The 13,116-nt window shown below is 50.6% G+C and overlaps 4 protein-coding genes across 4 annotated transcripts; all 4 read left to right on the forward strand.

Annotated features, from left to right (window-relative positions):
- Positions 1–3,912: 3,912 nt before the first annotated feature.
- N7518_002434 (C2H2-type zinc finger protein) lies at positions 3,913–5,122 on the forward strand (the record flags this gene model as incomplete). The annotated part of the gene is made up of 2 exons (XM_057183362.1): positions 3,913–4,006; positions 4,056–5,122. The coding sequence occupies 2 exons, from the start codon at positions 3,913–3,915 to the stop codon at positions 5,120–5,122; spliced, it is 1,161 nt and encodes a 386-aa protein (XP_057044812.1).
- Positions 5,123–5,165: 43 nt separating this feature from the next.
- Positions 5,166–7,536, forward strand: N7518_002435 (uncharacterized protein; the record flags this gene model as incomplete). Its single annotated transcript, XM_057183363.1, has 2 exons — positions 5,166–7,374; positions 7,437–7,536. 2 exons carry the CDS (start codon positions 5,166–5,168, stop codon positions 7,520–7,522), a joined length of 2,295 nt encoding a protein of 764 aa, XP_057044813.1. The 3' UTR covers positions 7,523–7,536.
- A 691-nt stretch (positions 7,537–8,227) lies between these two features.
- Positions 8,228–9,830, forward strand: N7518_002436 (Zn(II)2Cys6 transcription factor domain-containing protein; the record flags this gene model as incomplete). Its single annotated transcript, XM_057183364.1, has 2 exons — positions 8,228–8,298; positions 8,354–9,830. The coding sequence occupies 2 exons, from the start codon at positions 8,228–8,230 to the stop codon at positions 9,828–9,830; spliced, it is 1,548 nt and encodes a 515-aa protein (XP_057044814.1).
- A 512-nt stretch (positions 9,831–10,342) lies between these two features.
- Positions 10,343–12,910, forward strand: N7518_002437 (uncharacterized protein; the record flags this gene model as incomplete). Its single annotated transcript, XM_057183365.1, has 2 exons — positions 10,343–11,462; positions 11,709–12,910. 2 exons carry the CDS (start codon positions 10,343–10,345, stop codon positions 12,908–12,910), a joined length of 2,322 nt encoding a protein of 773 aa, XP_057044815.1.
- Positions 12,911–13,116: the final 206 nt, after the last annotated feature.

A 13,116-nucleotide genomic window follows, 5' to 3' on the forward strand; every position in this document is an offset into this window, starting at 1 on the left:
TGGCGGCGTGGTTGACTGGGTGCCTTTTTATTATTATTTATGGTTCTGGTAAATCAAGATACATATGAAGAATACAACTGTGGTAGGTCCGGTAAATTCAACCGAGCCATTCGACTCTCGAGTTCGGTTGTCTGTATTAACGGTTTCATTGTGGACCTATAATGACGCATGGGGCCGAGACAAGAGCCTCACTGTGCAGGAGAATTAAACAGAGTGACATACGAGGCGAACTAAGGCACACCGTATTCTTCTTTGGGCTAATCTGGTTAAATCGAGGTCAATCCGGAAGGAATCTACGATATACTGTTAAGGTGCGCCAATGACGCCTTATCGACTGAGTACTATTCTTCACAGAAATAAACCACCCAACCGGGTGCATAGTCACATATCCGATGAGCTACCCGGTAAGGACAAAAACAAAAACAAAAGGCCCGGCTGAAAGTCCGATCAGGGGTGTAGATTCCGCCATCCCGCATTGATGCCAGCACTGGCCACTACGGCCCCCCATGATACGCAGGGATGGGCGGAGGATTTAAGTGGGACATTTTGATAGCTAGACATTGCCTGAGCCGATGTTTCATCGGCTGTAATTTATTGCCTCGATGAATATTACTGCGTAAAACACGGGTGGAAAAGGCTAGTCTTGAATTGACCGCGTTGCGTGTTATAGCTATAGTGTATGGCTGTAGAGATCATCTGCGAAGCGCGGTTATGCAATGACGTTTGGTGGAATCGGCGCTCGATGTATGGCTAGCGCTCATACAAGGATGCCCTTGTTCGCTAGTATATATGTAGTGTCAAGTGTAGTGCCTAAGAGTGCAGGTGCAGTATCATCGCATGATTAGGGCCAGTGGCGTCTGCCCCTGAGTTACTGATGAGCTCATGACGAAGCGATGGCTTTCTCAATGAGGACCTGCATCAGAAGATTGGTTGGAACTGACGGATATCGGCGCAAAGTTGTTTCCTGGGGTTAAATACGTCTATTTAGGCTAGATGCCATCTGGGAACGGCTTCGCTGAGTTGCGTAACCAGTATTAGCTGTGTCCAACACCGGTGAAGTATGTTTGGGTTGAGTGGTGTACGATGCTCTGAATGTCTAGAGGAGTAGAGGAGACATGTCTTCGCCAGAGTCAAGCCCCTTCATCTACAATATAGGGCTTTCGGATATACTCCGTGGCTCACTGTCGGACATATCGGATATATTGCTCACGAGGTCAACACGGCAATTACATTATACTTGGATGGACGAATGCAGATTATTGGAAATAGGTCGGATGCCTTTAGTATGTCGATGTTCTTAAGGGGAAACCCAGACCCTTGAGTTGCAGCTTTCCCATTCACTAGGATAGTCCGGATCAACCCCGGCATCAACACAGCTTAGAGACAGCTCACTGCGTCGGAGCTGGGGAGGGTGGCTTGCGGCACTGCCATTTCATTTGTCAACCACCCCCCTTTGACTCATCTCGGGTCACCTGCAGCCTCCTTAGACTCTCTCTAGTGTGCAACTAGTGCATTGTCAAGTCCGGGGGATTCTGCAAAGGAGATGTCCGTGCGACCAAATGCGAGTCTACAATGTATTCCAGACATGGCGAGGGTTGGAAAAAACAGACAAAGGAAAGTTGACAAAGAAGCGTTCATAGCCGTGTCTGTGTGACCGCTTTCCTCTTTGTCTGCATCCAAGTCCACCTTGGAATGACCCAAAAGCTGTGTTAGCACCGAAATACTGGATCGTCACCATAACCCCAGATCCGACACCGATCCGATGGGGTCGGCTGCACGCCCAATGGGCTAGGGTGCCCATGCTCGCCTCGTTCCGTGCGACCCAAACTCAAAACGGCGTGGCGTAACGTGGACGACGAGTCCTTACAGCTACGGGATGGAGATTCTAGAAAAACGCTCGAGGGGCAGATTCCGGGGAAACCCAATTAAAAGTCTGGGGGAGCCAAGGACCCGAAAAAAGGAAAGAAACAAAACGACCCCATCCAATGTTCCCTTCAAATTACAACCCTTCGCCACGCCAGACCATGTGCCATAGGGAACCGGAGGATATTCCTTGTCGGCACATCCAATTGCAGCACAGCCGTGTGTGTTATGTACATATTCCGTTTTATGTCTGGGGGAATTCCCCACACGAACCCTTTTTTTTTTTTGACTTGGTCTCCCCCACAAAAATGGCGCATGGATCTTTCCGCTTATTCATACCCGGACACTCCGCTCTCGGGATGGATTCTGGATTGTTTCGTTTTTATATCGAAGTGAGCCTTGGAAAGGAGGGAAATGGAGGCGAATGGGAATAAAAGAAAATAAAAGCAGATAGACCGGTCACGAGTTCTATACTACATATAGATTACCATTATGATAAAAACGTGTATGAGCTTGTTATGCTCAGTAACTCTCGGGCCCACCCCGATACTTCCAGGAGGATAATATTAAATAATTAAAACAATATCCACCCGGGGCAGGAATCTGGTTAGTGCAGCCGCGTATTCTTTACGATATACACACCTGGGCAGTTATCATCAGTTGATGCAATTCAGATGAAACCCCGAATTCCCGAATCTCCGAATTCCTATTTAATTCAATCAGTCAATTGCATTCCATAGCATGCAATTCATGTTTCATGAAACGGTAAATAACATCGTACGCAAATAACACAATACTAGTCAAGTCTGGCGTTACGCCGCTAGTCCCAACACGGCAAGTACGTGGAGACCAATCTCGTTGATAACCAGAGCCAGGAACTGGTGGACATCCGGTAGAACGTGCGTGTCCGTAAGATTCAGTCTACGCCGCATTCGGTATCACCCTAGTTAATCGTGGGGGCATCATTGGCAGAGACGATCAGCCCGTGTGTCGGGGATCCACCACCTGCGCTCTGTATCGGTACCGTCTGCTGACTCGTCCGTCACTCGTCTGCTGTGCGGTTGTCTGGGCCTGACATCGCCCTGGTTGGTAGTTGCCTCGTATGTACCCTCGGTGTACCTTTGTCCTCGGACCCCCTTATCACCGGTACCTCCAGAGTACTTCCCCCAGCATTTCCCGGTTCCTCTCTACCCGCCACTACTGCCACTGCCAACGGTGTATGTAAGTACCCTGGCCCAGGTACCTCTCGCTCTGCTGTAGAACGACTCTGGATACTCAACCTTCGGAGGCAATTTCGAACTTCCCAACTACTTCCACCTCTCCTGCCATCCGTCTCTTTTCATCATCGTCGCTTCCCCGGTGTTGTCGTGGGTTCTCATTGCTTATCGACAATTGCCTATCTGCACTCCATCGGTTATCTTTGGCTTATCCAACTCTCTCCAAGTTGCGAGATCAATTCGCTCAATGGATCCCCGAGTTTAAAAGCATATACAAGTCACTGCTTTAGCTCCGCCAGTCTGATGTGAGTGATCTGATCGAAGTGCGATGGCTGAGTATCATTCATGTTGGTGCAGTTCGCTGATGTCGCCGATTCCAAACAGACGTCAAGCACTAGGCTCCGTACCCCCCATACCGGTCTCAGGTCCTCATATCCTGCATTAATCGAATCTCATTCAACCTCTTCTCCAAACACACGCCGAATCCTTCGATAGACCGACTGTAAATTTGTTCGCCTTATATTGGTGGGTCCCCTTCATCTATCTCACGACAAGGTTCCTGATAGCCTCGGTACCTTGGGTCGTTGTGATAGCAACCCTCTACGCATCATTCAAGACACATGCTGACTTGATGTCATTTGGATGGAACAGTCGTTGATGCGGCACATTGTACAAATTTGAAAGTTCAAATATCGTGCCAGACGCGATCTTCGTTCAATCATACGATTGACGCAACCTCTCTTTCTTAGCAATTTCCCGAGTCGCAACGACTTCGCCACCTCCGAGACCTGTGAGCAAGACTCTGGTCTGTGAGGAGTTTCTGAAGACTAGAATGCTATTTGATGCTATGGTCGGACAAGATCAGGACCATAATCCAAAAGTGGTGGACCTTGCCAGTATCCACGAAATTCCGGGAAATATGCCTGGTGAGTTTCGCAAAGACAATTCCCTCGGTGCAATTCTTACCATATGTAGCTCCAAAGGACGCAAAGAAGCAGACCGACCTGAGCGGTCAAATGGGTGCCAATGGCAACATCCCGCCCCCTAAAACAGATAAGCCTCGGCCCCACGTCTGCACCACCTGCGGTCGCTCGTTTGCGCGATTGGAGCACCTCAAGCGCCATGAGCGCTCCCACACAAAGGAGAAGCCATTCGAGTGTCCGGACTGCGCGCGGTGCTTCGCTCGGCGCGATCTGCTCCTGCGACACCAGCAGAAGCTACACATGACCACCACGCCATCTTCCCGACCGAGAAACGGTCGCCGTGAGAGTACGGGCGCCGCACCCGGTGCTAACCGCGTTCGCAAGAATTCCATTGCCAACAGTTCGTCTTCTTCGATGCGCCCGAGGGCCAACACCATCAGCCACGTTGAGGGGGCGGCATTGGGTATCCCCGGTGCCGGTAATCCGTCATCTGCGCCCACCCAATCGACTCACGCATATCACCCCAGCCTTAGTTCTTCGGTCGGCTCAAGTATGGACTATAGGGGATTCGGCTCTGGACACACTTCGATGAACGGCCTCGCGAAGATCGAAACTTCCGGACTTCCTATGGACATGTCCGGAGGACTTCGGACTGCTCCCGTGTATGGGAGCTTTGACACGGGTATCGATGGCATGCTGATGGGCCACGGTAGCACCATCAACCCAGCGCAATTACACTTTGCAGGATCCCCACAAGGCTTCAACGATTCGCCCTCGTCTCCGTTCGGTCACTATCACAATGGACTTCCAACCACTGCGGATCCCATGATGGATGAAGATATGCACTTTGACTGGATGAACGGGTTTGACACAGGCATGGTTATGGGAAATGGCAACGACTCAGTCATTGACGAGTCATCGCCATCCGCAATGAGCACGGGTAGCCAGAGCGGAATCAGCGAGGCCATGTTGGATGGTCCGAATCGCATTCCTATCTCTAACGGTTGGCACAACGCGTTCACTGCACACCACCCGGCCAACCAATTTGCCCTCGACTTTTCCCCAACGACGTTGAACGATCTGGGGTTCCCCCGGAGACAGTGTCTCCCAAGTCTCTAATGGCCCAGAATCCGTTTTCTGAGACGTACGCTACCCCCCATCTATGACCTCGGTCGGCCAGCCCGTCATGGGAGGACATTCTCAGAGTATGTTTCCCTCTATGGCAACCAACGGAGAATCTCCTAATCCTCTCAACGTTCCTTTCCCGAATAGTGCCCTACGAAATGAACATTCACCAGTCTCAACGGATACATTTACAGACTCCACACGACAGGCTCTATTAGCGAGCATGTCGACCCCCACTGGCTTCAATCATCGCAAGTATTCCCAGCCCGCAAGTGGACTTCTAAACAGTCGCGAGTTGTTCGCCCGTTCGACTGGCTTCAACAGCTCCAGTCAACTGCCCAGCACCTCGGACTTACAACGGTACATTTCGGCCTACATCACCTACTTCCACCCCCACATCCCGTTTCTCCATATCCCCACGCTCAATTTCCAAGCTCCTCAGTATACAAACAACCTGCGCACGCCAAGCGGACACCTCAATCTCAGCTCGACCGGCGTCGCTGGAGGCGGGGGTTGCCTGATCCTCTCCATGGCGGCTATTGGTGCTCTGTACGAATACGAATCTGCCGCCTCCAAGGATCTCTTCGACGCCGCGAAAAAGATGATTCAGTTATACCTCGAAGAACGACGAAAGGCCGACATGTCTGCTGCTCTCAATCGTTCACATTCCTCCCGCGATAGCTCAGTACACAACACCCCGCTTTGGTTGGTACAGGCAATGCTCTTAAACGTTATATACGGCCATACCTGCGGTGACAAGACATCCGCAGACATTGCTAGTACACACTGTGCTGCTTTGGTCAGTCTTGCACGCGCAGCCGAATTGACACATCACCTGGACCCCAAGAACCTGCCGCAAGATCATCTTGTTGCTGGTAAAAACGGAAATGATTCTGCTGGTGACTCGGAAAACTGGATGTCTTCGTCGTTTAGTCAACCGAAAGAGCGCCGAGATTGGCTAAATTGGAAGATAGGAGAGGAGCGGAAACGTACCCTCTACGCTATCTTTGTTCTTTCCAGCTTTCTCGTCTCCGCCTACAACCATTCACCGGCACTCACAAATTCGGAAATTCGCCTTGATCTTCCCTGTGAAGAGGATCTTTGGGCAGCCGAATCACCCCAGGCCTGGAAGCAGATGGGCGGCCAAACAAAAACCTCGTCCTTTTCTACTGCTTTGACGTCTCTTCTGATTGCCAGCCAACGAGAGCAGAATCAATCGGCGAACTTGTTCCACAACTCTGACGATCTCTCTAATTCTGAAAACCGCCCAAGTACTTTCGGCTGCCTGGTACTCATCTACTCACTACACAACTATATCTGGGAAACTCGCCAAAGGCACATGGGCCGACAATGGACACCGCAGGAGACCGATGCTATGCAAGCCCACATCGAGCCCGCTCTACGGGCATGGCAAGCAGCATGGGCCAGCAACCCTGTCCACAGCCTAGAGCGACCGAATCCGTTCGGGGCTGGACCTTTGTCTGCAGACAGCATCCCCCTCTTAGATTTGGCCTATGTTCGTCTATTCGTCAACCTAGGCCGATGCAAAGAGGCGTTCTGGCAACGCGATTGGAATGGCATGGCGGATGAGCTCGCACGCGGTACTGAGATTTTCCAGCACTCAGATGCTGCAATGAACGACGTTGTCGATCCGTCTCTCACGGGTCACATTGACGTGAGACGAGACTCCATCGCCGATTTAGGAGTATCAGATCTAGCCATCTCCAAGACACCGACACAAGACGATCCCATGCATGCTCTCTCCAATATATATAAGATGGGCCAACCTAAGCGTGAAAAGCACCTGCGCAAAGCAGCATTCTACGCAGCAGATTCTATATCTATGTCGGATCGTCTTGGTAACACTTTTGCCGAGTTCTCGTCGCGTGAACTACCCATCCAGTGCGCGTTGTGTGCTTTCGATTGTGCACAGGTGCTCGCGGAGTGGATCACTACTGTTCAAGAACGGGTGGGCCCCTACCTTGGTATCCTTGGCCGCGACGATGTCGACTTGACTCAAGTACCTGGAGTCATGCTACTAGAAGACGAGGACTGCAAGCTAGTGGACAAGATCAAGGAGATCTTGCGGAGTATTGAGATGAAAATGCAGCGCCAGTACCAAACTGGAAATTCCATGTCCGCGCTGAGTGCTGTGCAACGGCTACCCAGTCTTGTGGAAGGAGGATACGGATGTAAAATATTGATTGCGACAGCCAGTCTTTTGGAACGAGCTGCTGTCTGGCCAGGTTAGTTTCAGCCATCCCCAAACTTCCACAAACCAAAACGATTCTCTAACACCTACCCGCAGTGACGAAACTGATGGCCCGCTCTCTGGAAGCCCAAGCCATGCGAATGAAGGAGCGTACCGAGCACTCCGTGATGATGACCCCTTAATGACCATTCCCACCACCATATATTGCTCCCATCTCTCCAACTCCTATTTCGCATTCGCGCGCGCCCGTGTATCATGAATAAACAATCCAAGGCAACAACACCCCTTCTTCCCATCGAAGCATGTGTATCTGCACCAATAACCCGCACCCGTTCCCTCCGTCTCTCTCGCAACATGCGTACCGCCTTTGATACCCTGCTTTGAGACTTTGATTATCTGTGTCATAGACAAATTGCCTGCTCATGTCATTTCATGTTTCTCCGATTGTTAGCGTTCTTTTTTTGTAACCCCCCGCCTGATGTCCTTGCTGTGGTGTGATGTTGAATTGGAGTGTGACTTTTTCTAGTTTCCTTTCCTCGACTTAGTGACTTCGGTCAAGGCTAAGATTTCATTATTCTTTCCTTTGCCTATGCGGTGTTTGATTATCCAGAGTTATACTTCGTGTGAATATGATTTACCTTTCTTCAAGGGTTGCTTAGTATGTAAACTGCTAGATCACGATATATATATGACAACCTTGCAATTAGAATAGTTATAGCTGCCCTATGATTTCGTCATGATCGCAACTGCTGAAGTTGGATGCCTAATGTATTCAAAAGTGGTAGAATACTATTGGGTAAAAGTGACAAGGGGTCACGTGAATAAAAAGGTATTTCGGACAAGGATAGAGCAGGCGATACCGCCATCGTCCACTCCTGCTTTTGGCCATGAGCTCGTCTGCCAAGCGCCCTGGGCGCCTCGGGGGCACCAAGTCCAAGACCGGGTGCGATACATGCAAGTCAGTTGCCCCCTAGAAACTCGATTAGTAGCCGTATTTGACATTTGATTCGCAGAATTCGCCGCGTAAAGTGTGGAGAGGAGAAACCACACTGCCTGAGATGTACTAGTACAGGACGGCGGTGCGCCTATGGCGGGGGTCATGCAAGGACTATTATCGGGCGACCCCAGCCAGACATCACACCCTACTCAAGTCAGGGATCTCGAGAGCGTCGTTCTTTCGAATATTATTTCCACCAAGCTGGCCCATCACTTTCAGGAGTCCTGGACCAGGCTTTCTGGAGAGGATCCGTCCTCCAAATATGCCGGGTAGAGCCACTTATCTGGGATGCGATCATCTCGCTTAGCGCGCTCTACGAGCGACCTCCCATTTATGAGACGTCGCCGTGGTCGCTTATAAATGATCCCGCCGCGGTACGACATGAGTACCATCACGAAGCGCTGGTCTGGTACTCGCGCTCGCTGGCTCTTCTACAGCAACGTATTAATCAGGGCACAGCGGACCTGACGGTGTCCTTGGTCAGCTGCATTCTCTTTATTGCCATTGAGCTTTTACAGGGAAGCCGCAAAGCTGCTCAGATCCTGTACAAACATGGTGCGCAGCTGGTTCTCAGTGCTTCGTCAACAGCAACTTCGACTATTGCAACCCTCGAGCCTATCTTTCGCCGTTTGGGGACATGGGTCTTCCTCACCAATGGACTACCTGAAGAAAGCTGCGATCTTCATTTGGCTGTTCCAGACGAGCAATTCAAATCCATCGAAGAGGCAAGGAACGTCTTGTGTAGCATTGTAGCCGAGATGAAGGCCCTTAACATTGACTCCAAAGCTTATATACACCGAACAGCAGATGGCCGGCTGCACGAGGTATCGGAGTTGGTGGCCAGACAACAGCACCTGAAAACCCGACTCGTTCAATGGTATCGCCTCTTTACAGACTTGAACCCTATGCATACCTCGAACCTCGACGGTGCAACTGCGCTTCTTCTAATGACATATACGAGTGTCTTCATCGAAGCAGAGGCCATGCTGAACCCTGATCAAAGTGTATATGATGCCTACGAATCTGAATTCGCCCAGATCATTGACCTGGCCCCCACCGCGGTTGCATGGACACGCAGCTCGGAAGGGAAGCAACCACCATTCATGTTTGAGATGGGCGTGTTCCTTCCACTTTTCATAACAGGGCTCAAATGTCCCTTCCCCCAACTACGCCGCCAGGCATTACGGTACATGGGGGAGGCTCCCCCGGCACAAGGGCTGTTCATGTGCACCCCGGCCGCTCATATCGTGGCAATTCTTATTGGGCTAGAGGAGAACCCCGACACCACACCAGAAAAGGTCTCGCAGGTATATGAGCTGCTGGCCAAACCGGGGCATATCCCACCAGCCCAGCATCGCACATGTGATTTTAGTGTGTCGTCAGTTATGGATGTGCAGGGTAGGACGCGGAATTTGTTGAACTATACACTCTACCATTTTGATGAAGAGGGAAGGATACAAATCGTCGAGAAAACGATGCCATTCCCTGCATGAGGTCATCGGCTTTAATATTTTATGATAATACGATCTAATCTCTGAGAATATTTCTACAAAGACTACTAGAAAAGACTGCCGTATAAGTGGCGGACTATGTTCTCTTTTATTTCTGGGTATATCTACAGTATGATTCTTTATTTACTCCACACGGCCTTGTCTAGTCAATCTGTACTCCGTAGTTTTTTTATAGAAATAAAGAGTGCAAAATAATTGCGGTGAGCCAGGCGGTCAAAATTTACTATGGGATTAGGGGATAAGGTATGATGACATAATATTTCCCCACCCGTGGGTCTCAAGGTTGCTGGGGCATCAAAACGCGTTAAGTGGTTTCGCGAACCATCATCTCTGCTGCATCTGCCTGGTATCAATCGCACATGGCCAGTCTATGTCTGTGCTGGAAATGAATACAGCCTCCAAGCATCCACCTAAAACCCTCCCATCGCAGCGTCCGACAGCCGCGGCTTCTCCACCCAACAATTAATGTCCGCTCAGCTCGAAACTCCGCCCCGATGCCCTATCCACGGCCTGTCTCCCCGGTCTCTCTCGAAACATGCCCGCCCTCATCTGATATAGATTTAGATGACTTGGTTGCCTCGGATGACGAGCTGGATGATGCTGCCCGAGCTGCAAAGCGTCAGCGGGTCGAGAAGTTGGCGGAGTCTTATCTACAGGGCAAACCGCTGTTTATTTTCTCCTCTTCGCTCCGAGGCCCGCTTGATAATGGATGGGCGAATCCGTGGAAGAAAAACAGGACGCGGGGTACTGGCGCACCAGTGAAAGCTCGCCAGACAAATGTTCCCGAGCCGGTGGTCCTGGAAACTGATTTGCAGGCCCCGAAATACCGAAAGGATCTATCAGTTGGTACTCGTCGTCCGGATATTCCAGCGACATTTTGGAACTCCCCTAGGACCTCTGTGCAAATCGGAGACCGTTCTTCACCCTCTAAATCGCCACGGAGACAGCCCAAGGAACCCACCCCGCGCTCGGGGCATACTGGGCAAAATAGAACGTTGAGACGGTCTCCCACCAAATCAAAGGAACCACCATCGGCGACAGTGGATGATCAGTCATTAATGCCGCCTAGGACAGCGGATTGGCTGAAGAAGGATCGGAAGCTCTTGAACTTCACCAGATTTGAACCGCCGAGCTCGCCAACAATATCCGTTGCTTCTCGTCAGTCGGATAAAGCTCGTCGACTGGGACCGCGCTCTGTTCAGGTCCAGGTTCCACAGACGCCGGCATCGCCAGAAAAATGCCCTACCGTCAAAACTGTTCCAGCAAAGACAGCCCAGAGTGCTCGTGTGAACTCGAACGAGCACGTATCCCTGCGGTCCAATCGGGCCGGCTTAAATTCACCGAAGGAACCTACTCTACGGTCCATTCGGGCCACCTTGAACTCACCTAAGGACCCTACTGTTCCTTCTCATTCGCCCCGGGAGCCGTCTCTCCGAATCGTTGATTCTTCCTCTCAGCTGCCGAGGTTTGAATACCGGAGGTGGCCCCGTGAACGTTCTAGTCAACAGGAGAAGACTTCCCCTATGCGAGATGAAAGCATCTTGCAAGAAGAGACTTTTATACAAGAAGACAGCCCTCTGAAAGAAAAATCCATAGTCGATCTCGAACCTGCCAGTCCTAGTTCCGCTAAGGATCAAGCATTGGATCCTGCTGAACCTGAACCTGAACCTGAACCTGAACCTGAACCTGAACCTGAACCTGAACCTGAACCTGAACCTGAACCTGAACCTGAACCTGAACCTGAACCTGAACCTGAACCTGAACCTGAACCTGAACCTGAACCTGAACCTGGACCTGAGCCCGAGCCCGAGCCTGAACTTGAACTTGAACTTGAACCCTCGGTTCCTGAAGAAATTCCAGTTCAAAATGAGGACTCTATCAAGAAAGATGCAAGCCACAAGACCTTGTCGAAAGAAACTAGGTTTGCAGATGAGGATGATCTCATAGAGGATGATCTTGGGGTGGAGGAAGCCGCAGCAGAAGGTGCCGCCGATACAGAGGCCGTGGCGGAAGATATTACAACTGAGAAAGATACATCGACATTCCAAAACACAGATCACTCTGGATCAACTGAGCATAACACCTACGATGATCTCCCTTCTGCACAACAAGTACCACCCCCCTTGGGAGTGTCAGACCGGGTAACGTCGCTGCACTCGACGGCTTTGGCAAGAGTAGACCCAGGACAAGACTCACCCCAAAGCCCCGATACCCAGCTTTCGACCCTGGCTGCCCTTTTGCATGCCCAGAGGTCCTTTCAAGACGACCTGGACAGTCCAGAATTTCACGATGAGACACCGGATTCGGACCGAGCAGTGCATTCACCTGATGCTTCACTTCGCTCAGCAAATGTCACTCCATTCTACCGTCTAGAAGAGTCAATTCGACGTGATCTAGAACGGAGTTCGATATCCAAGAACAAGGATGGGATGCATGCAATGAGCACGCAATTCATGCTTGATGCAGCTACACCTTTCAATTTCAGCACTGAGCAAGCTGGTCAAGATCGGAACTTGAAACCCATGAACAGAAATATGACGCAAGCAATGAATACGCAGTTCATGCTCGATGCAGCTACACCCTACGCTTTTAGCACAGAGAAGAGACAGCGTACATCCAGACCAGACTCAGGTTCACCTACGGCGAGAGGCTCCAAGAGAAAAAGGACGGCCAATATCGGAAGCCCTTCTCCTTCTGCTAGGAGTCAATCAACATCTCTCGACTACGAATATCACACTGCGGAATCCCAATCAAGCGAAGATGATGAAAGCTCACGATCAGTGGCCGAGCAGTTGGATCATCAATTAACTTATCAATCCGCCACAGAGGCTGCGTCCTTACCACTCACCTTAAGCGAATCGGTGCCAACAACAGGCCAGGATGGACAAGGTGTTCACCAGGGAATGGAGAGTTTCAACCTCAGTCAGGCAATTGCGGATGCTGGTAGTTGGCTTCAACAAAGTTTTGATTTCATGAGCAGCGCTCGGCCAAGCAGGAGTTTCAACGCAATTCCTACTTCTGACCCGCGCCCTTCCCCTTTAAACATGGATGTATCTCAATAACGAGAACTCCTTGGTGCTAGCCACTAAGTTCCTCACTTCTTGGTTTTCCCATCTTCCCATTTTCTTATCTTCCATAGCGTGTTGAGAGCTTCAGCTTGGTAGCGAAGCCGTTCTGGACACGACAAGATCGTGCAGATACTGCTAGACCACGGAGTCAAGCAATCTGCACCCTATCAATCCCCTTTAAATAGGTTTAAATGATTATA

This window comes from Penicillium psychrosexuale, assembly GCF_028828465.1.
Source record: "Penicillium psychrosexuale strain IBT 29551 chromosome Unknown utg000002l, whole genome shotgun sequence".
Taxonomy (NCBI): Eukaryota; Fungi; Ascomycota; class Eurotiomycetes; order Eurotiales; family Aspergillaceae; genus Penicillium; species Penicillium psychrosexuale.